Genomic DNA, 22,542 nt, shown 5'->3' with positions numbered 1-22,542 from the left:
GTTGAGTCCTTTGCTGCTGCCCTGTGTTTCTTGTGTGGGTATTACTGCTCTAGGGGCACCTCAGTTGGGAGGCACGTCTGTCTTTAATGGGAGCAAACTGTTATTCTAATGTGAAATAGTCTGCAAAAAAAGATCTATAAGCTGTAGTGGAGAAGGCACTGTAGAGTTAGTTTTATTCACAGGAAGGAATTCACATGAGAAATTGGGATAACTTTTTGTTTATATTGAAGATTCTGTTCCAGGTCTACCACCTTAAAGAACTTAGGTGATGAACTCTTGTTTTATTTATTTTCTTCATTTAGTCCGTATTTATTCCATATTTTTTCTTTATTCCATATTTACTTTTCTCAATCCAAAATGAGCTATTCCTTAAATTGATGCAGGTTTTATAAAATAAAACAGCTTCTGAAATATGGCCTGGGGGGATCCTATATTGTATAACTGTAGATGAACTTACAATATATTAAATGCACATAGGGATAATTGTGGAAAAAATCTTGGTTAAAGAAAGCTGTACAGTTAGAAGCAGTTTGCTGTTTAGTAACTTTTGAGCAAGTAATTAGGGAACCTTGAGGTTGTGTGCACGTAATGTGCATAGGATTGTCTGTAAGACCCTCTTGAGCTTAACTGGGACAGCAAAGTGAGGAAGAGTTGCTTCCTTCATTGGTCTTTGCCTTTTATCCAGCTCCTTCTTTCAGGTCCTTACCTGACTCATGCTTTCAGTGTTTTGTTTTTTCCTGGAATAGTCTTCCTGGCTTTAACTGCTCTGTACTTACAGATTGTGAGGAATGTTTAAGTGGCGACTACAGAGGGACAAAGGAGGCAGAAGCATTTTGATGTCTAGTTACTGCCAGAGGAGCCTCATGGGTGGGTTTGTGATGACAAGTAGTTAGAGGAGAAAAGTTTTGAATTTATAGAGTAATAGATTTGCTGTCAGTCACAGTTACTCTCAGCAATGTCTGGTGGATGACCCTTCCCTTCTGGCCATGCTTGCTCTCCCTGAAGTGACCTTGGTTGAGTGCGGGTAACTTTAAAACCTGGACAAAAACATTTATTCATTTGGTGTTCCAAGAAGAAAATGAAGCACATATGAAATGAATTTAAAGGAAAAACAGTCTTAATTTTAGGTTTGATCCAGATAACAGATCAGGTTACAAATAATTTAAAATACTCTCTGTTTTGGCAGATACCGAACAAGTTTCAGACCTCGATACACGGTTGCATATAAGACTGTGACAGAGCTAGAATGGAGATGCTGTCCTGGGTACAAAGGTGAAGACTGCAGAGAAGGGCCGTCAGAACAGCCCAGGGCAGCTCATCGGCCCACGACACCAGCGAAAGCTATTGTGAAGAAAGGCTTGGGTAACTTTTTCTTTGAGTTTTGGTATGCATGATCATGTCTGGTTTCTTGCTTTGTCCTTTTTTGTATAATAATCATTATGGTTTTGATTAAACCCAACTACTGGCAGGTATAGGATCCATATGGAAGATACTGTGTGGTGGGAAAATAATAGCCAGGCAGTAGTGATCTTAATACAGAGAATTTCCTGAAGTAACGGAGGGATGGGTGTGGAACACTGGCCATAAATGCCAGCTGTCTGCTCATGGTTCAGGAAAATATTAAAGTCTTATTTTTTTCTAGGAGTATGAAGAGATTTTTTGTTTGTTTGTTTCTTCAATCTTTGGGAAGAAAGATGTATTTGAGAGAAGCTACTATTAAAATAAAAAAGAACGTACTAATTTTAGTACTAGGTAATTCTTCCTAGCATTTTCGCAGTGCTTTGTTTGTCCAAGGGCTTGAGCAGATTTTACAGATTAATATTAGATTACTAGCTTTAATACTAGTGGGTAAGGGAATGATAAGTCTCAAATGCTGAAAAAATACCTTAAAGAATGAACAATGTTGGTGTAAGATACTGTATTCTGAAAGGGTGAGAGGAGTGCTGTTACTGCAGTATTATGCCTTTCACCATTAAGAAAAAATGATAAACAGATGTTTCCTTCCAAAGGGCTTTTTCACAGCATCATAGGAGATTAATGTCACGTATAGGGCTTAGTCAGATTTCCAGTGGCATTTTTTGTGTAGTTGAATGAAGTGGTTTGAATACATGGCTTTAAACTATTCCAGTAGATTATATACATGCTTTAAAAGTATATTCTAGTAGCCCACCTAAAATATTACTTCCAAAAGCTGATAATAAAATGGAGCAATCTCTTTAGTAACTTGTACACTGCTTATATAGATTTTCTTTCTGCTCCTACAAAAAAACCCAAAAAACTATGTTTCAATGAAAATATAGACCAGTGTATATGTAATAGCTTTACTCCATATGTTCATACTTCTTCATTATTAAATTGGCCACCATGTCAGTCTTGAATCTCCTTTGTACTGTCTTTGAGCTGAAAACCAGTTTAAAACTAGAAATAATTCCAAACTTAGGGCTTTCAGAACCTATCTTAATGTTGTCTTACATTCATAGCTTAGAACCAGTGCTAAATTCTTTTGTCTGAAGATTTAACTGTTAACAACTCTTGAGCACAATATAAACGCAATTTGACAGAGGACTTTTCTTATCCTTAGCTGTTTACTTGTCGTCTGAAAGTACTTTTCTGATGCTAAGAATTTGTGTGTCTATTCTCTATGATAAAGTGTATTTTCTCCTTCACTTCCGCTTCTTACCTTCATCTTACTTTTACTTTTTTTCTCCTCCACTTCTGCTTCTTAACTTCATTTTACTTTTACTTGTTCCTGTAGTAGTATGCCTTAACTGCACAAAGGTCTTTGAATTTTGAATTGTATGAAGGATATTGTGCAAAATCTGAATTGGCACTTACATGATGTCATTATAGAGTTTGCCCCTTTGTGCATAATGACAAAGGAGTATGTAAACAAGTAAAGTCTGCTTGTACTTTTTTCATTGAAAGAGTGTAGTGCTGGTGTTACTTTAATGATTTTTTGTATGCAATGATTATGCTTCTATACACCTTTTTATTTACTATTTAAATATGTATCAAGTTAGGGTTAGGGTTGCATATTTTTGAAGTGAGTGTGATAACAAGAGTGCAGAACTCTATCCAGTATATGCATTTGAACTCAAGCTTAGCAAGATACTGGAGCACAAAGCCTCTTCATGCACGTAAGTTGTTGCTATTCAAGTCTTCAGTGGAAATTCAAAAGCAGCACATACTAAATTATTGTTACAGGGGATGCCATTGTTCTAAGACAATTGTGTCTTGATGTATATAGATCTTCTGTAATGGTTTATTAGTGATTTTCTGCTTGCTAATTTATTTAACAAGTAATATCATGGCAGGAATTGGTCTATATTCTAAAACTTCTAGTTTGAAATTATTTGGTAAGATTTTAGTAATAAACTACTGAAAGAACAGATAAAAAGAGGAACACACATTATGCATTTTAGAACATTATTTGGATTTCAGCAAAAGTATGACTGTTCGCTGTTGACCAAAACAGATACCGCTAGGAATACTTCTGTACAGACTTTGTCTGTTATTTCTTTGAAACAGATGCTGAACCAACAGAAGTGCCAGAACCTCCACCGCATGAGAAGAAAATGCAGTTTTTTGAGGAAGAATTGTTTAGACTTACACGATCAGTGATTGAACTTCAGTCCTCCTTGGCACGTGTGAATGAAAACCTAAAGCTGACTGTTCAAGAAGATGCCAGTAAGGTGTTGGTCACTTGGCTGAACAACCTCTATGATCGCCCGGAGCCTGATAGCACAGTTAGTGGTGAAACAGACAGTATTCATCTGCCTGGACTCCTCAGCAATAAAGATCAGAAAGACCCTTTTCTTGATTTTGAAGTGGAAGATCTAAAGTCTGAGCTAGCTGAGGTCAAAGAGGCCTTGAAGAACAGAAATGATAAGCTGGAGGAACTGAATGGTAAAGTAAAAGGCTACGAAGGACAATTAAAACAACTGCAGGAGGCAGCACAGGGGCCTACAATAACAATGCCTAGTGACAATATATATCGGGAATACATAGACTCAAAATTTGAGTCCCTCAGACAGGAATTACTGGAAGGATTTGAAAAGAAAATGGCAGATCTGAAGAACTCTTGTGAATACAAACTACAGGATATCCAGCAGCAGTGTGATGACAATGAAAATAACTGTTTAGGTATAATAGATGTTATAAGAGGTAAAGAAAATGACTTGAAAAAAGAAATAAATTCTCTCCGTACTCAGATTCCGTCAAACTATTCCAGTTGTTGCAAGGAGGGTGAGAGAAATGACTTGGACCAGAGGATAAAAGATTTAGATAAGAAGCTTGACAGAGTCGTGGAAGCACACAGGATCTTGAACGTCAGAATAGATAATGAAATCAGTCGATTGTCAACTCCAGATTTGGAAGACATGTTTGGTGAGAGGTTGGAGGAGCTAGATGCAAGGATGAACATCACTGAACGGAATGCTGAAGAGCACTGCTTTTACGTTGAGGAAACTCTCCGAAACACTATAGCTGTTGAGGCAGATGAACTGAGAGACTTGTTTGACCAAAAGCTACGGGCACTGGAAGATAGGCTAGGTGGCACTATTTTAGAGATGGCTAATACCACAGACCCAGATGGAATGTACATGAATCCTGTGCCTATCATGCCCAGCGACACTGGGTTTGCAAATGAACAGCTTACAGCGGAGATGAATCTCATGAAGAATAAACTGCTGTCCCTTGAACGCCTCTGTGGGCAGAAATGTCAGTCTGCACCACAAGGTATGGAGGACCTTCAGAAAGAGCTAGAAAATTGTAATAACAATTACAGTCACTTGCTTATGAAAACGGAGAACAACTCTGCTCTTCTGCAATTTTTAAATAGCTCTCTTAATGAGAAACTTAACTTAATTAAGGGTAACCAGCGTGACAACCAGAAAATACAGAGGGACTTGCGTGTGCTCCGGTATAGTCTAAATGTCATGGATAAAGATGTGAAGAATCTTCAAGATGGCTTGAACAGTTGCAAAGAGCAACTTCTGGGGGTCAATTCTACCTGTAGAAAAACACAAAGAGGTGTCTACCGAAAAATCGACCAAATGCAGAAGACATTTGCAAATCAAACCATTCATCCTAGCGATAATTGCTGCAGCGAAGTGAGAGAGAGACTAGAACAATTAAATGACCAAATCCTGAATGATCGTAGCAAGTGTAAAGAAAAGACCCAAGGGACGCAGGATGGTGTTTCAGATGTTGAGAGCAGAGTCTCACGTGTTGAAAAAGTTTGCGGCAAGCTGGACTCTGTCTCAGGTAGCTTGCAGAAGATAAAAGAAGGTCTAGATAAGCACGTGAGCAGCTTATGGAACTGCATACGTGAAATGAATGGAACTATATCATCTCATTCCAGAGATATTTCTGGCCTCAAAAATTCTGTCCAGCGGTTTTATAGTCAGGTCTCTAAAATCACCACAGACATGGAAGGCATGCTGAAATCGCAGTCTGACACACGTAAGTTTTCCTGCTTTTTTAATGCTGTTTTATTTGCTTTCATCAGGCTTTCTTTTCTGAGTCATAGATAGAGGAACTAAACAAAGGAGGAGAAAATTAATGTTACACAATTTCTGCTTTGTTTTTACAACGACTGCAGTTTTGGCTCTTTGCTTTAGAACACCATAGAGAACTTTGACTGCTTTTTGAAAGCATTCTTTAAAAACAAAATATTATCATGTGCTTTCATGTTTACTTTAAGCCAGGATAAAGGGAGAAGAAAAAGTAATATTTTTAGATAGTGAATTTAAAATGAATTATAATTAATAATTGTCTGTGGGTGTTATTTGAGTTAATTTTATTCAGCTCTATTTTTTGTATGTGTATATATGAGATTATGTGTGAGAATCCCCCAGTTGATTGCTCAAGGGGAATTTAAGGGTAAGTTGAGAAAACTAAAGACAAAGGAATTCAAATTTATGATAAGAAAGATTCTTCGTAAGTTTTTTTCACAGCATGTGTTAATAATTGTAACTCAGCATCAACTCTTTCACGTACAGCTTTCACAAACAAGCTCTGGCATATTTTGATGTGGCAATTTAACACTTCTTCTTCATAGCCCTGCCAGAAGTTTGCATTCCCACAGTGTAGTTGGCAAGTTGGCAAAACGCTTTCATCACCACTGGCATTGTTTTCACACCTCAGCCATTTCCATTGGTCGTCCAACTTGCTAGCTTAATGTACCTTCCCAATGAGTTTCAAGTTTGGGTTAGAGTGGTTGCGAAGCAGAGGCACATCCTCTTTGGCTCATAATAGTATGAAATGGTGACATCTGCATGTCAGTGAACCTTGCCGTGATGGCTTGGAGACCTTGCCAAATGCCAGTCACTCCTCTCTGCAGTTCTTCCCTAAAATTTCAGCAATGTTTTTTGAAAGAGTCAGAGTTTACTGAAGGAAGTTGGTTTCCTGTTTCTGTTACCACGAGGAAAAAAAAACATAGGAAGTACAGGCTATTCTGAAATTTCACTTTTCAGTTGGTCTTGTAGCACAGGAGATGCTTCTGGTTTTAATTCTGTGTACATACCAGGTACACATCCACAATTTTACATAAGGCAAATTACTGTGTCAAAATTGAGATGGAGTTGTGATGTTTGGGGCTGTCCAGTCCTGCTGCATTATTGATTCCTGGATGCAGTTAGTGCTTTCAGAGGGCAGAATGCATTCAGGTGGTGAGAGAGCAGTAGGAAAGAGTCCAATTTCTGTGTCTGGCCATAAATCTGAAGAAGAGGTGCTGAGAGAAAACCTCATGGGTTACTGGAGCCGGTGGTGGTTGAGGAAGATCTGATGCATAACTGAGTGTGTGCTTGTGTGCATGGAAAAGTTTCTTCAGGAAAGATCCCAAGTGATTTCTGTGGGGAAGAATGCTTCTCCCACCCCCAGGCGAAGACTTGAAAGCCTGTGCTGGATGTGTTTGTTTTGAGTATTTGATTAAGGCCAAATGTATTGCAGTACTTAACACAAGATTCCTTTTGAGGTGGGAAGCTCTTGTATTAAGTACTAATTATTATTATTTTTTTACATTTCTCCTACATTAAAGGCAGAAATGAGGAGGAATAGAGGAGGTCCATAATTCTCAGATATTCGTAGTAGAATCTTGTCTCAACCTCTTTTACAGCATTGTAAGGTGTTAAAAAGCCTAAGCTTACCTGGGCTGCCGTAGTGTAATTCAGTTTCAGAGCAGAGCTTTTCTCTGCCTCCACCACTGGGTTTTAAGCACCCAGGGAGAGGCCCAGCTGTTGGAGCTGGGAAGCGCGAGTAACCTGTGGCTGGTTCTGCTTCAGGCTGCCTCTGGCCTCTCAACAGTTCATGCGTCGGTCCCCAAATGTTTCCAATTAAAATAATACCGTCTAGCACAGCAGTCTGGGTAAATTTTGATAGTTGGAGTTCCAGAAAGATTTTGGCAAAAGAGCCTTTTTGGGAAGCAGTTTGGGAGCCCCATTATGGGAGCTGGGCACAGTTTTAACAACTTCTACATTCACGGACAGTGTGACTGCAGGATCCTCTTTGATACCTATGCAAGTTGGAAAGAGGATTTTCAGTTCTGGCTGTAGATCAGTGCTAAGTTTCTTCTGTGCTATTTGCCAGCGTATCGTAGCATTCAAGTGATATCATTTGACTTCAGAAGGACCAGAACAGAAACAACTCGTTACTAATACTGTTGTTGAGGGTAGTAAGGCAAGGATACATCAGAAGGAATGCAACTTCAACTCTTATCACTGAATTTAAGAGTGTTGCTATATTTTCTTCAGAATTTTTTATTCAGATGTTTTGAATTCAGAGCCCAAACTGAGACACTGCGTTAGAGAATGGCTGCAGATGACAGTGCAAAGAGACCTGAAGGCTAGAAGCATATGGTATTAGTTTGGATTTCTGGTGAAGATTGCATAACTTCTTTCTGTTAGCATTAAACAAGGTGATGGCAGGTGGTGGTCTGCTCCAAGCACATAAATGACCGTATATGATGTATTTGCCAAGGTAATGCAATCCAGCCATTGTTTGTCCAAATTAAATGGTTGCTGCTCCCATCTCCTCCTCTTACAGGATAAGTCCTTGCAGAACACCTTCTCACTGTGGTCTGTGCCGCTCTGCAGACACAACTGCTCTTCAAATGGTGTGAAACTAAAATGGTGTTAAAGTCAGTGGCTTCTTTTTTGCTGCTGGCTTTTCATACAGATTCATGAAACTTTTTGGTAGTTAGAAGTGTAGTCTTGTAGCCAGCTGCTTGTAGTTTGCTTTGGTTACTGTTATTTGACCTGACCTGCAATTCCTCTGGTGATTGTCTCTGTGGAAGAGTTTGAAAAATAACAGCTAAATATCATCTGCTAAACTTACAGTCTTAAGAAACAGACTGTACGCTCTGCATTACGTCAGTAAGGGACAACATTAACTGTTAGTGTTGTATCACAAATGAGGATCATAGAATCACAGAGTTGGAAGGGATCTTAAATCCCACCCCCTGCCATGGGCAGGGCTGCCCCCCACCAGCTCAGCTGCCCAGGGCCCCATCCAACCTGGCCTTGAGTGCCTCCAGGGATGGGGCACCCACAGCTTCTCTGGGCATCTGTGCCAGCACCTCACTGCCCTCTGAGTGAAAAATTTCTTCCTGACATCTAATCTAAATCTCCTCTCTTTTAGTTTAAATCCAGGGCAAAGAACTCATTAAGTATCTCAGCTTTCTCCATGTCTTAAGAAACAAGTTCTTCCTTCTCATTTGCCAGAGAGGGCACACTCTCCTTTGCCTGTCTCTTAGGACCGACGTAAAATCAGCCTGCAAAGCTCAGGAAGACTTCTTTAAAGGGCATATATAGCAAATGAATGCAGATGTTACGAGACTGTGATTTCAGACAGCCTTGCAGTAATCTAGAGGGCTTACGTGGAGTTTTTATGAGACATGTGGAGGGCCTGGGTCCTGCTGTGGACTATGGTAGAGTCTCTTGCGTGGCGAGTTGCATCAGGTAGTTTGCAAGGGGATGTTTGTCCATTTCCCCTGAAACTCTCACTCCCATCCCTTTGCCTAAAGTCATACTTCAGTCATAAATTTCAGCAAATATATCCAATTCTAATATACAATATCAATATAGTTAGAAATGTTTTACTGTGCTGAAATGTGCATTTAGACAGGAACTTTTTTTTTGTTAATACCATTCTTAATGTAGGCATAATTCAGCTTCACACTTACCAGGATATTGTATCCTTAAATTGAATCTAGGACTTCATTTATATGAATACATTGTAATGCCTGTAAAGGATTTAGAACTGGACCAGATATCAAATGTAACTGTGTCAGCCCTGATGTCATATGCGTTGGCTGCCCTGCTGGAAAACTCTTTTAATGGTATCTCTTCCCTTTAAACAATGAAAGCATTTTGGGTAAATTATATCCTGGGGTTCTGTCTTTGTTGTTAGAAAATGTTAGTAATGGGCGTACTTGGAATTATTAATTCACTGCTTTTCAAAGGAGAGGAAAAAAAATCCCTAAGCCAGTGTCCATTTACTCTCTTTTTCTTCAGTGGATTTTTTTTTCATGGTAATGCTCAAGGGTTGGATATGAACAAGACTGCTCTGTGCTGGGTGTTGTGTGAGTGTGGAGTAGAAGGAAGAGATGTGAGCAGTTGGGATTAACGTGAAGGCAGGAGGGGAGAGCACGAAGTGGAGATGAAAGCACTGCTGGGAGACAGTTGTAAAATACAGTCGGCTAGGTGCAGAAAGCCCAGGCTGGACTAGCTGGGGAGTGTTCACAGGTTGCTTTGACTATTGCTCTTCCCATCCCTATGCTGTCTTTGCTTATTTCCCTGTGTCACAGGCTGAGGCAGTGGGCAGTCTGTAGTATTTCAAAAGTGGTGTGGAGTTTTGTCTGTGTGGCCCAGTGTCCTAAGGGAAAGATGGTCTTGAATTGAGTCCCATTTAATTTTGAAATATTTTCATCAATATGCATACAGCAATTCTGTTCGAGGCAAATAATTCTGTATTATTTCCTTCTTCAAATGCTTCAAAGGGCGACCAGAAGCACCACGGCAGGCATTGCCACCGATACCACCGCTGCAGCCCCAGCCCGGCTCACCCCTGCTGCCCTCCAGGCCCAGGATCCAGCCCCCACGACAGCGGCCCCCGCTGCAGCCGCCACAGCCCAGGCCTGCACGCCCGGCACTGCCCAGCTCACCACTGACTCCATTCCTGCCTGGCACGACCGGGATCATCCTGGAGACTGGGGAGGCCGGACCTCCTGGCACAGTGCTGATGTCGGGGAGAGGCCGGCTGAGGAGCGTCGATGGTCAGGCTGGTCAGAGCACCATGCCCATTGCGGAGGGGTACGCTGGAGCACCAGGTGAGAGCTGAACGAATAGCCAGTTCTTCAGTAAGACCCATGGACATGCCAGGTCTTTTCTAGGGGAGCCTTCCTGTTCACCCGTTACAGCTATTTGGAGCAGGCCTGTGGCAGAGGCGATTTGTAATGGAGCTTGGCAGCCTCCAGCTGGCTATGGAAGTAGGGGAAACATGCTCAGTGCCAGTTTTGTTGCCTTTGCCAGGGCCGCACAGAACGTGATGTCAGTGGGGCTGACGTAAAATTCTTAGTGACTACAGCAGCATTTGCCACTAGGGAAACGTAACTTTTTCTTGCTATAGTGCTTACATTGCATTGTAATAAGAATTTGATTTTCTTTGCCACAACCACCCCAGCTTAATGATAATCTGAGCATTTTGTAGGAGATGCTATTTGTTAACTATTTCAGAAGGCTTTTTTTTTGTGGTCACAAAGGATATTTTTTAGAAGAATGGAGTGATACTTTGTCATAGTGTACTCAATTACATACCATGTAACACATACTATTTTCCTTTTTAGGATATCCGAAGTTAATGCCTCCAACCACAGCCTCACAAGGTAAGACCATTGTTTCCTAGAAATTTTTTACATGGGTGCATTATTTCAGTCTCTGGAGAGCTGTGGCTGGGAGAACAAAGTAGCGTTGAGGAAAATCTGACACATTTTTGTTATACCAAAGCATTAAGTCTTCATCCTTTGAAAATATGGTTTTAAAAAATAATTCATTTGGGGCTATTTTTGCTTATTTTGTGGGGTTGCTTTTTTATTTTTTTATTATGAAGGGCTTCTGTTTTGTAGCAAATGTCAGGACTGACTTTTTTTTCCTCTTAAGTGAAAAAATATATAATTATTTCCAATGACTTTAATATTTCTTCAGTAAGAGATTAATAAGGCCGGTACTAAGGTCTTGATGCACTGTTAGTAACTGAGATAGCGCGTGAGTTGGTCCTCCTTATGGGAAAGTTTCTGCCTTTGTTAAAAAGATGACATGTTCCTGATTGAAGTGAAAGCAGGAGTGCTCCCGCTGCCCACCGTGATTTAAAAATTGCAGTTTTCTAGGTTGGATGTGGCTTTATTATAATTGCTCGTATCGTAATTCACTCATGGATTTGCATGATAAACAGGTATATGTGGGAGATGCTAGTTGGCCTCAATAAATATGTTGATTGAGTGCTGCCTGCCCTACAGTCTCATACCCCAGATGTTATCAAAGCCTCATGAATTATATAGCCTGTGAATATTCCAAGTGAATATTCCCACCGTTTCTTCAGAAAGAATGATTTCATCTAGGTTTGTTTAAGGAAGTATCAGAAATAGATACAAAATTAGGACTTGATGGCATCCAGAATCCTAACCCTGGGTTTTAGTTTACTAGCCGTAACAAAATCACAGGTGCACATCGTGAAGACTGGTCTGGGGACTGACAAGAAGAGCTGTGAAGAGTTGGTGTCATAATTCTGATGTTTATACTTTCTAATTAAAAATCTATCAGAGCCTTGAAGCAATCTTGAGGATTGCAGTGGTGAGAACAAGCAGCAATAGATAAGGCTTCTGGAAAAGGATGAGAAGTGAAGAAAAGCTCATTTATCTTGATGCCAGCAAAGTCAGTATAAATGTCTAGATTTCTGTGATAAATGGATTTCCTGAGGGTTTATTCCTCTTTATACAAACTTCTGCAGTTATAGACAGCAGTATTTTAATAGGTTTATGCTAAAACTGTATGAACTTATGCATGTTAAAAATGTCAGAAGGGCAGGGTGGGGTAGCTGATGTGTATAGTTGCTGCTTGGTGGAACGTGTTGCAACAAAGGGTATCACCCTCAGATCTCCAGAGAGGCAGGCTCAGCCAAGGAGTTCTGTTTCCTATCTGTGCCCCTGAAGACCTATCTCAGTGTAAGATAGACCTGCCAATCTGTCACACTTCACCCAAAATGCCTTGCACACCCTGAGGTCAGGTAAGGTCATAGAAAGCAGTCAGTATGGTGCTGTACAAATATGGTGTGGCACAAATAGCTATTTGACTTATTGGTGTTGGGGTGTTTACACCCAGACCCTAATCATACAGGTAGGGACTGCTTATAAATGAGCTTTTGGGGGCAGAACACAGCAGTTGACAGAGTTATAGAAATAGAACAGCTCAGAAAGGGAAGATTCCCTTTCTCAGAACAGCTGAGAAAGGGAAGATTTGGGGTTTATTGGAGGAAGAACTTAGGTAAGACACTGAGGAATCTTTCATACCTAATTCAAGTAGGACCGCAGTTGATGATGTCTTTGTCAGTCTTCTACATTTTATGGTAATGAAATTGTAATTTGAAAGAAGATCAAACCTTGTACTATAATTCCTACAGCAGAAAGCATGCATTATTAAATTGGCCTTCTAAGTACTCCATTTTGTTTCTCTTTCCCTTTAATTTCTGTTTCTGAGCAAGGAGTTCATGATAAAGGTGAGTTAATTGCCAGGACTGAAGTTCATCCACTTAATCTCTTTTACTACAAAAAGTGTCGAACCAATTGTTATTTAAAAAAGTATCAGCAGCAGATGTCAAAGTGTGGCAATTTCCCCGCCATGAGAATTCTTCTTTGCTGACAGTTGCAGAGGCAGAGGTCATAGATTGACTGATGAACTGGTCTGGGAACCAATGAGAAAATGCGTGAAGCACACAGCTGGGCAAAGACAGAGCCAAGAAGAGGATTTGGACACTCTGATCAGCATACAGAGGGTCCCAGTGAAAAATTACACTGAAAGCACAAACTGCCCTCCCCACTCTCTGGTTTGCATTGTTGGTAGTGCCCTCAACCTTGCAGCTCTGATGGAGTGTGATTGCTTCTCGCTCAGAGAAACTTCACAGGAGGTTCAGGTTGGATATTAGGAGAAATTTCTTCTCAGAAAGCGTGGTGAGGCACTGGCACAGGCTGCCCAGGGAGGTGGTGGAGGCACTGCCCCTGGAGGTGTTCAAGAACCGTGTGGATGTGGCACTGAGGGACATGGGTAGCGGGCAGTATTGGTGGTAGGTGGATGTTGGATGAGATAATCTTAGAGATCTTTATCATCGTTAATGATTCTCTGATTCTTGTGCCATCTAGTACCAAAAATAGCTGAGCTAGTGAACCCTACTGCTGTATGAACACTGCTGAAAATATGCAGATAAAGGACTAATGTTGGTTTGGGCTTTTTAATTCTTCTCACTTGTCTGATATCAAGCCATCTCCGTGTGACTTCAGATAGTAAACCGATGGGACATGTTTCAAATATAAAACCATTACATTTATTGTGATGGAAGATTTGTGTTACTGTAGGTGGTCCTTGATTTGAAGAAAGAGTTTACTGAACACATAAATTCTGCTGTGCTTGTAATGGATTCTCTTGCTTGTTTAGCTCTTCCTTTTGATTGTTTGACTGGGAACAATATTCTGGTTATTACGCGTCAATGTTTTAGTGCAGTGGAAGGCATGTTTGCTGTCTTTGAGGTGAAGAGTATGTAGACATCCACAATTGCACCAGTGGTTGTGCTTTGCCACTGTTTGTATGAAAAAACAGCACAGTTCACAGAAACAGACTTGAAGGCCTGGGTAGAGGACAGATATTTGTGCAAGGAACAGTAGGTCAGCCTTAGGGGGAACCTTTCCTGGCTGAGATTTATAAGGTAGGAGCAGTAAGAGCAGAAAGGGCTGTTATGGACGGACTCTGAGGCAAAGTAGCTGTGTCTTCATAGCACACTGAATGAATTGTAGAATCATTAAGGTTGGAAAAAACTACTAAGATCATCTGGTCCAACCATCAGCCCACCCTCAGCATGCCCACTACCTAAGTCCCCCAGTGCCACATCCACGTGTTTCGTGAACACCTCCAGAGTCAGTGACTCCACCACCTCCCTGGGCACCCTGTTTCAGTGCCTCTTCACTCTTTCTGAGAAGAAATTTTTCCTATTGTGAGTTATGATCCATTTCAGACACAAGTGACTCTAGCAGAGCTCACAGGCCCTGTTCCACTGAGTGGTGGTGGCTCATGGGGGTTCTGTGGCACTGTAGTACTCTGCATAGCCATCCCATAAGCAGAGGGAATGTTCCTGGAAATGAGATGCATTAAGATCAAACTGAAGAGTTAAAAAAAATTTTTTTTAAATAGTGGTGGTGCTGGTAAATTGCCAGTATTTTCAGCCCGTTCCCTCCAACTAAAAGAAGCAGAGGAAATGTGCTGCGTGGGCCTGCTCCTGCCATCTGCAAAGGTGTCATAAGTACTACTGACCAATAAAGTGCATACCTACAGGCCCTCTTCAGCACAGGTTCTTGAGGAGTTGTCATTCCAACAGCTGAGCAGTTTTCAGCAGCACCATCGTATTTGACTATTCTTTCCCCTTTCACCTGGACAGAAGTTACCTAAGCTGTGTCCTTTGGGGCTCTGTGGGAGGCATGAACTGTGCTGGGAAGCCCGAAAGGAGATGGAGAGCCAGAAATACACCTTGCAGATGGGTGGAAGATGTGGAAGATGTAACCTGACAAAGCCACTATGTCTTCTGCTGTCTTTTGACTCCTCAGAATGTATTCTGCCAGCTTAGATTGCCATAGACATACATACCTGCTTCTGCAGGCATGTATATATGTGTCAAGTGAAACCTTTGTGAATACATTTTAAGTTAAAAGGAATCCCGTGCTCCAGAAGCTCTGAAATAGTATTTATTCATCAATGGAATCTTTTGTGAAGCTTTTCCACTGTCAAGCCTTGTCTTCATGAGGACTGTGTAGGTGGTTCCTAGCTTTTAAATGCTTTGAAGCTTTTCTTCCTGATTTTTGTAATTCCGCATCACTAGCTGCTTAAGTGAGAGTATGGAGGTTCCAAGCCCAGACCTTGCCTTGAGAAACTGATCTCTGTGTGATGAAAAGCAGTTGCAGGTGGGGCATGTGTGGGCGGTTGGTTTGCCTCTCTGTAAGGTTCTGCAAAAGCATTGCTGAGAGCTATTGGTAGGACTTGGGAAAGCTTCAAACAGGCACAGCTCCAACTGGAAACGAGGAGGAGGGTGAGAGGGTGTAGAAACATCTTACTGGCACTTTCTATTGCCCACTAACTAATCTACAGGATATTTAGAGGCATTTAAGATTCCTTCTTTAGACCAGTACTCATAAAACTGAGCTGGTGGCTCAAAAGAACACGGCTGCAGATCTGAAGCAATTTGAGCAGCAAAATCTAAAGTGTATTCAAGCAATTGGTGTCAGTGCAGGAAAACCTAAGGGAAGCTGTGGTGAGCCAGGACAGGAGTCACTTCCCCATCCGGATTGTATGTAGCTGCTGTGAGTTGCACAGTGATTATGGGCAAGCTGCAGAGTTTGTGCCATCTGTACTGTGTGGCTGTAGGGGAGAGGAACCTGTCTGAGTCAGATGGTGAGAAGTTAGTTGATGTATGTTAACAGTTGGCTTGAGTCTCAGAGTAAGCCCGGAGTAGAAAGTGATGTTAAGATGCTGGAACTTTGCAGGAGCTCCTGAAATAGACTTCCTCCAATTCATTTGGGTCCTTTTGAACAACTTCATCTCAGCTCAAAGGAGCTCCTGCACGTGCACTGGCAGCTAAAAGGGCTTCTGTCTCATGCTCACAAAGCAGGCAAAGTACCGAATGAGGAGATTTCCAAAGATACACACAGCATCTGGTTAATAGCCCTGAAGGGAACTGCTGGTGGTTATTTGCATCTCTTTCCCTTAAGTTCCCCTGTGTCCATGCCAAGTTACTCAGAAGAAAGAAAAAAAAAAAAAAGAGTCTATTACAGCATTGGTATGTTCACATTTTAGATAAAGATTTGCCACTTTTTAACTTCTGTATTGAAGTGAATTGAATGGTTGTATCATTGGTTGCTGATGGACGCTGTCAAACTGAGAGAAAGAGACAACAAACATTTAAGGAAGGCAGAACAAGGAGCAGGGACTGGCACGGCACAGAGATGACATGGATCCTAACCTGAATAGGGATGAAGAGAAAGAGCAGCCAAGGGGAACTTTAAGTGTATTCATTAATTACCACTAATTGCCTGATCACAGCAACAAGAGCTGACCGCTGCTGACAGTGTTCCTGCTTAGGGGGAATGTTTAGAGGGAAGGGAAATAAGACAAACAGGTGGCTGCTCACTTAAGACTTGTCTTTAAGTCAGTCTGCTTAAAAGCAAAATTTTGTCCTAATTACCTTTCCTCAATCACCAGTCTAACTGCACTGTTTAGCTGGTAAACAGATGATAGGCACTGTGAAATAGTCAAGTGTCTGTTTCATCTGCTGAGAAAAAAGTTGTAGAGTGAAAAATTCCCCAAAAGAAAAAGAGGTGAGCCCGAGAGATCCAGAGATGGTTCTCTTTGTTGGAATTCCTGTTACTTTTGTAGATGTTTTCATGCCTCTGTAGCAGAGGAGATCAGAGCTGTATGCAGCTTCTCAGCTAGGAAAGCTGACATGAGCTATAGACCTTCAGCACTTCTGCTGCCACTGTGATGGTGATATAAAGCAGAAATGCCCAGGGGCAGCCTGACTCCTGTGGAAATTTTATGGCAGAGGCTCGTTGAATTCAGGTACGGCAGGATTTTCACTTGCAGCATTTATGAGCCATGTACCTCTTCCTTAGAAGGAAAAACAAGTCATAGGCAATGCCAGTTTTCTGACTCCTCAGCTGGAGCTGGGAGGCTGTGGCCAAGGGGGAAGTGTTACGGTACTCAATTAATGTCTTTTTTTATGGTGAGGCACCTGGGGCCTGGGCCAGCAGTACGGAGTCTGCTAATTCTGGCATCCCTCAAGTGACAGGGCTAGGCTGGGTGGTGTACCTGCGGGAACAGAGACACTGGGTTGTAAACCATTACAGGGAAAGGCTGTGTTATCCTGAAGTGACCCTCAGTCATGTTCTTACCCATTTTAGGACCTGCTGCTGCTGCAGCCTCTCTGGTGTCCTTTTCGGCTGGGCTCACACAGAAGCCTTTCTCCAGCGATGTTGGCGTGGTTCACTTTAACAAAGTGCTCGTGAATGACGGTGACTATTACAACCCCAATACAGGTAACAGCCAAAGAATGGACCCACACAGGTGCCAGATGGCAGTAACACGTTGCCAGTGGATGATGCCATCTCAGGTCTTGTGGTGCATTGAACAAAACAAAATATGTGAGTCCACCCAAAGCAGACCCTCCAGGGTAGGAGCTTCCCATGGATTGAGCAGGCACACACTTTGTCCCATTTGGTTTTCCACCCTGTCCCAATCATGCTGGAGCCCGTCTCACCACCCCCTCCGCTCTACCAGCCCTGCGAGTCTGTGCTCCCCACCCCACCTCAAGCAGCTGCATCTGGTTAGCAGCAGAGAGGCTCTTGCTAACCCACCTCACTGCGGCCTGGGCAGAGAAAGGAATGAAGTAATGTATTCTGCGTCCCTGGTGGCTCTAGCCATGGCCACCTCCTTCTCAAGTGTCATGTCACTTGATGGTGTTAGGCATATTTTAGCCTACTGGATACTTGCACAGCACATGGCTGCCTCTTGCTTCCTCACCCAGCTATGAGTTGTGGCAACTCCTTAGGACAGGCGGCTTCTGAGTGTGGACAAGACCTGTCAGTTAAAGCCCTTTAGGACCTGTGGGCTCTAACACAAAAGAAGCAGGAGGGTTGTACATGTATCTCTGCATCAGGAGAGTGGCTACAGCCCAGGCAGTGCACCTGCAGCATGTTGAGGTCTGCCTGTGCCTGGCTCCTAGGCTTCAGTGTATGCATCTCTGAACCCGCCTGAAACACCTCCTGAACTTCCATGAGCTGGCTCTGTAAAGCTGAGGCCTACGGAGAATTATTGCAAGCTGCACACTTATGTGTACATCCCCGTGGTGTTGGTACTTTCTGCTTGTTGAGCCTGGAAGTTTTAAAATGAACAGTAATGGAAGAGTCCTGTAGCTCAACACTCCCCTTTGCCTTCAGAACTGCTTCCAGTTGTTCAGCTGCCCGAGCTGATCGTATCGCAGTTCTCTGTGTGAGCAGTGGGTAATCCCTGTTGCTTTGTGTTTGTCATTGTGCTTAGAGCGCTCAGACCTCTCCGTGTTGACTAACTCAGACAAGCTCATCCTGTCTCTCTCCTGCAGGCATTTTTACATCACCATATGAAGGGCGCTACCTGATCACGGCCGTGCTGGCTCCGGAGAGGGATGAGTACGTTGAAGCAGTGCTGTCCGTCTCCAATGCAAGCGTTGCTCAGCTGCACACGGCTGGGTACAGGAGAGAACTGCTGGAGTACCACAAACCCTACTCGGGGAAACGGACCTGTGGTGGTCCTGGAACATTCCACCTTGTTCTTCACCTCAAAGCAGGAGATGAAGTAAACGTTGTCGTAACAGGAGGCAAACTGGCCTACACAGACTCTGACGAAATGTATTCCACGTTTAGTGGGGTTCTGCTTTATCCTTCCATTTCTCAAGTTTAGATCCACCATCAAACAGGAGAGAAGGGTAAGATACTCCGAAGAAAATAAGTGTAATAAAATTAAAAGCTTTAATATATTCAGTTTATATATTTGATTTCAGTGATGAGTTTATTGTCTGTACTGAAACCTTTTCCTTGTCCCCAGTTACCAGAGATAGCTACAGCAGACCTGGTTCTGTAGCTAAACTAGCTCTTTCCCCAAGTCCTTGTTTACCTGTACAAACAACAGCTGTTAAACAACAGTCGCATTCTCAGTAGATACTTCTCCACTGTGCTCTTATCCCCTACTAAATAGCCTTTTCAGTTTTATCCCCAGTTTATCTCTGCCAGCATCCCAAGTGTATCAGAGTTTACATCTTAGCTGAAGTTTAATGCTGCAGTAAGCTACTGTTGTGCTTTCAGTAAAGCAGGGGCAAGAAAGTGAGATCGTACAGGACACTATTGATGAATTCCTAATCCTTGTGTTCTTTAATACTATGTTGGGTCAGCACATTTGCACAAACCATTTGTTCAAAACATTGCTAACCACAGTGGTGCAAAGCAGAATTATGTTTGTCTACATCAGGTTTTTTTCTCCCTCTTAAGGACCAAGTGCAGTGCTAAGAGAGGGGATGAGTGACTCCAGCACTTTGCAAGGAGGAACGTCCCTTGCCCCAGCTTTTCTTAGTCTATTCATGCTGCATAGAGTTGTATTTATCACAGTGGTTTGTGTAGTACATTTTCCATGTTACGAATCCAGAACGGCTGATTGTAGCACAGACCAGATCATTCCTTTATGTGAAGGAAGAACACCCTGTGCTGTAAGCAGCACAGTGCCTTCAGCCAAAGCCTTTCCCATCTGAAGAGGTCAGATGAACACTTGCCTTTGTTGCAGTTTTGGAATAGATACTCCCCAAAAACTTTGTTTCCAGGCGATGAGATGGGGCCGTCCCACAACAAACGATCACATCCTGGAAGTTGAGCTGCCTTTGAGAAAAGCAGACAGAAAAAGCTCTATCCCCACAGGAGCTCTGCGTCAGTGCCTTTGGAGATAGGAAGGATCACAGGAAGGAAGTGGCCAGCAGATTTTTAAAGCACGGGGATGAGGAAGGGCTCCTGGCACCTGATCTTCAGTGCTTGTGTGTTGCTACTAAGCAGGAGGTAGGGCTGGATGTATTCTGTGGCAGGAAGGCTGCGGGTGTAGGAGCAGCTGTAGGCAGCAGCCGAAGGCACCTGGCACACTTGGCAGCCTGGGGATGGGAGCCAGCCCCTCTCCCTTCCCTGAGTTTGTCCAGATCCGTGCCGGAGCCATTAGCATGCAGTTAGCAGATGCGCACCCATTCAAGAGTGTCTTTTCTACTGTCCTAAATCAACAGCTCACTGCTTTCCCACACCTTCCAGGTCTCAAAATTAAAGGCACAGATGGGAAAGACTTCTTTTTTTCTTCCTGAAAGCCAACTACATCAACTGTATATATATTCTGAATCAATTTCTCATTACGTACAAAAAGCCATAGAGGCATTTTTCCTTTTAGGATATTTTCTACTCAAGAAAGCTGTGTGCTCAAGAAGTTGGCTGCCATCTCTGTGTGACTCAGTATTGTTGCATTTCGGTGCCTGTTCTAAAAATGACTCATGGAAACAAACAAAGTGAGCTGAGTGCCTGGGGAGTCCCAGCTGGCAACCACCACCTCTTCATCTTTTTTTCCCCCTCCCAGTGAGGCACGTTTTAAGAATCAGTGGTGAAAGTTTAGTGCTGGAGTTATATAGGTTTCATCACCTGATTCTCACCTAACTGCTCCTGCAGGCTCCTACCTCCAGCACTCACACATCCTCACAAGCACAGTGCCCTCGTGGCACAGCGCTGTCTTCTGCCAGGAACCTTCTCCTTGTACCTGGGATCTGAGAGTGATCCCACGCAGTGCAGCACAACCAGTGTTCATATGCAGCTGTAAAGCATTTTCTAAACAATATCGCAGCAGGAGTGGTTCTCACAGGTCTATTTTCAGAACACCTTATAGTGGATGGGAAGCTATTCCGAAAAGCACTATCTCCAGCAGGGGCTAAAGCTATGAACTTTGAACCTCTGCCTTACGTTCCTGCTTTGCTTGAGGAAAATGAACCTTAATTGCCACTTTCTCAGTAATTGCTGTAATCAGGGTAAGTGGCTCAGTTCTTCTCAATGAAGTTCCCTTACTGGAGCTTTCAGGATGTAATATCTGCCCAGTTGGGAAGATTGAGATGCTGTAGCATAGGAAGGAGGGATCAGAGTTCCAGGTGCTGCTTCAGTCAGAACTTGATTAAGACGTTCATTAAAGCAAGATTCTTTGGCAAATCAAGCATGCAAAACTGTCTTGTCCCCCGTGATCCTGTTTCCTATCAGGGCAGGACAGACCAGCTAGCCAGCAGCCAGGGAACATACCTCTGCTCTGGCCAGACACATTGCATCCTAGAACAGATGGGAAAGGCAACAGAGAGCCAAACAAATCAATAATTGCAGGAAGTCACAGGCGAGCTTTGGAGCAAAGCAAGAAGGCAAATTTTCACCACAAAACATATGGAACTACCTCATTATTTTAATTTGCTATTTAGACTTAGGAGACATTACTGTACTGACCATTCACAGCAACAAGGATCTTCTATAGCATCCCACCCTACAGCCATTCAGTGTACCCCAGGTTACTTGCAGCAGTTCTGTGCAGTTCTACTGACAGAGCATCTGGCCAGCCTGGTGAGGACAACCAGCCATACCAGACCCACTACAAACAGCCAAAGAAGCGCAGCTGTACGTAGAAGGCATGGGAAGGCAACTTGAAACAAAGTGCATGCAAGCCCTCACTAGAGCTTGAAAAGGCCCAAAGGCACAGGGAGCACACAAAGGGCTCCGCAGCTGCAAGCTGGAGATTTGTATCAGGAGGAAATTGCTTCCTGAGGATGCTTCCTGAGGAGTTGGACTCGGTGATCCTAATGGGTCCCTTCCAACTTGGGATATTCTATGATTCAGGAGCATTGTATTTGCTAAATAAGTCCTTATGGCACAGTGTGGTAGTGGATATGGATACGTTCCACCAAAACCACAAATGCTGTCACATTGTCTGCTTGGGGATGGAAGGAACATTCGCTTCCTTGAGCCTCAAGCAGCAGCTGTGCTTTGGTTCCAAGTTGCACCCAGATAGTGGCACGGAGCACAGGTTGTCCAGCACCAGGGACCAGCTGGGGCTGCGTCTTGTCAGCACGAGGCAGACTTGCGCTCAAGCCAGCACCAGCCCTCCTGCAATGTACCCTGCAGTCTTCAGACAAGGTGCGAAAGAACAGCTCTGCCAATCCTTTGTACACGGGGGACTCCAAAGAACGTATTAGAACATGTTCAGACATAAGCAGGTTTTGGGATTTATCCATTTTGCTATCTTGATTGTATTAGAAAAATATTTTTTCCCCTGCAAAGAGCAGCTCATTTGGGTGTATACTTTCTGTGCATATATACATATGCATACAAACACAGATGTACAGAAACTGATACCCAGGAACAGGAATAAAACTGTTCAATGGAAACCAACTGCTGACATGTCCAAATAAAGCCTGCCTGTTTTGTGATGTTGGTGCTCCTTTGCTTTCAGTGAACACGGTGCTACCGTAAGCTGACATTCTTGCTCTCTCCTCTGCCACCTTTAGAACTTCAGGTTCTGGTTTCTTAGTCAAGTTTGCATGTATATATTTAATTCAGCATCAGGCACTGGTACAGGTTTTGTGATAGTATGGAAGTTCTGCCAGCACAGTTCCTAGCTGCCCTGGTTTCTGGCTATTTCAGTTACTCTCCCCAAACGA

General features: G+C 42.9%; 1 protein-coding gene across 1 annotated transcript in view; it reads left to right on the top strand.

The window, feature by feature from the left end:
- The window catches only part of EMILIN2 (elastin microfibril interfacer 2), a 34,433-nt gene extending 12,122 nt beyond the window's left edge, over positions 1–22,311 (top strand). The window contains exons 3-8 of the mRNA XM_021386349.1: positions 1,187–1,362; positions 3,529–5,463; positions 9,998–10,327; positions 10,844–10,882; positions 17,207–17,341; positions 18,403–22,311. Coding sequence (XP_021242024.1) covers positions 1,187–1,362; positions 3,529–5,463; positions 9,998–10,327; positions 10,844–10,882; positions 17,207–17,341; positions 18,403–18,740 — 2,953 coding nt within the window. The 3' untranslated portion in view covers positions 18,741–22,311. The remainder of the gene's footprint in view (positions 1–1,186; positions 1,363–3,528; positions 5,464–9,997; positions 10,328–10,843; positions 10,883–17,206; positions 17,342–18,402) is intronic.

The sequence above is a fragment of the Numida meleagris genome, chromosome 2 (genome assembly GCF_002078875.1).
Source record: "Numida meleagris isolate 19003 breed g44 Domestic line chromosome 2, NumMel1.0, whole genome shotgun sequence".
In the NCBI taxonomy this organism is placed as follows: domain Eukaryota; kingdom Metazoa; phylum Chordata; class Aves; order Galliformes; family Numididae; genus Numida; species Numida meleagris.
Note: the sequence above shows the minus strand (reverse complement) of the source record. Positions and strands in the feature narration are given on the sequence as shown.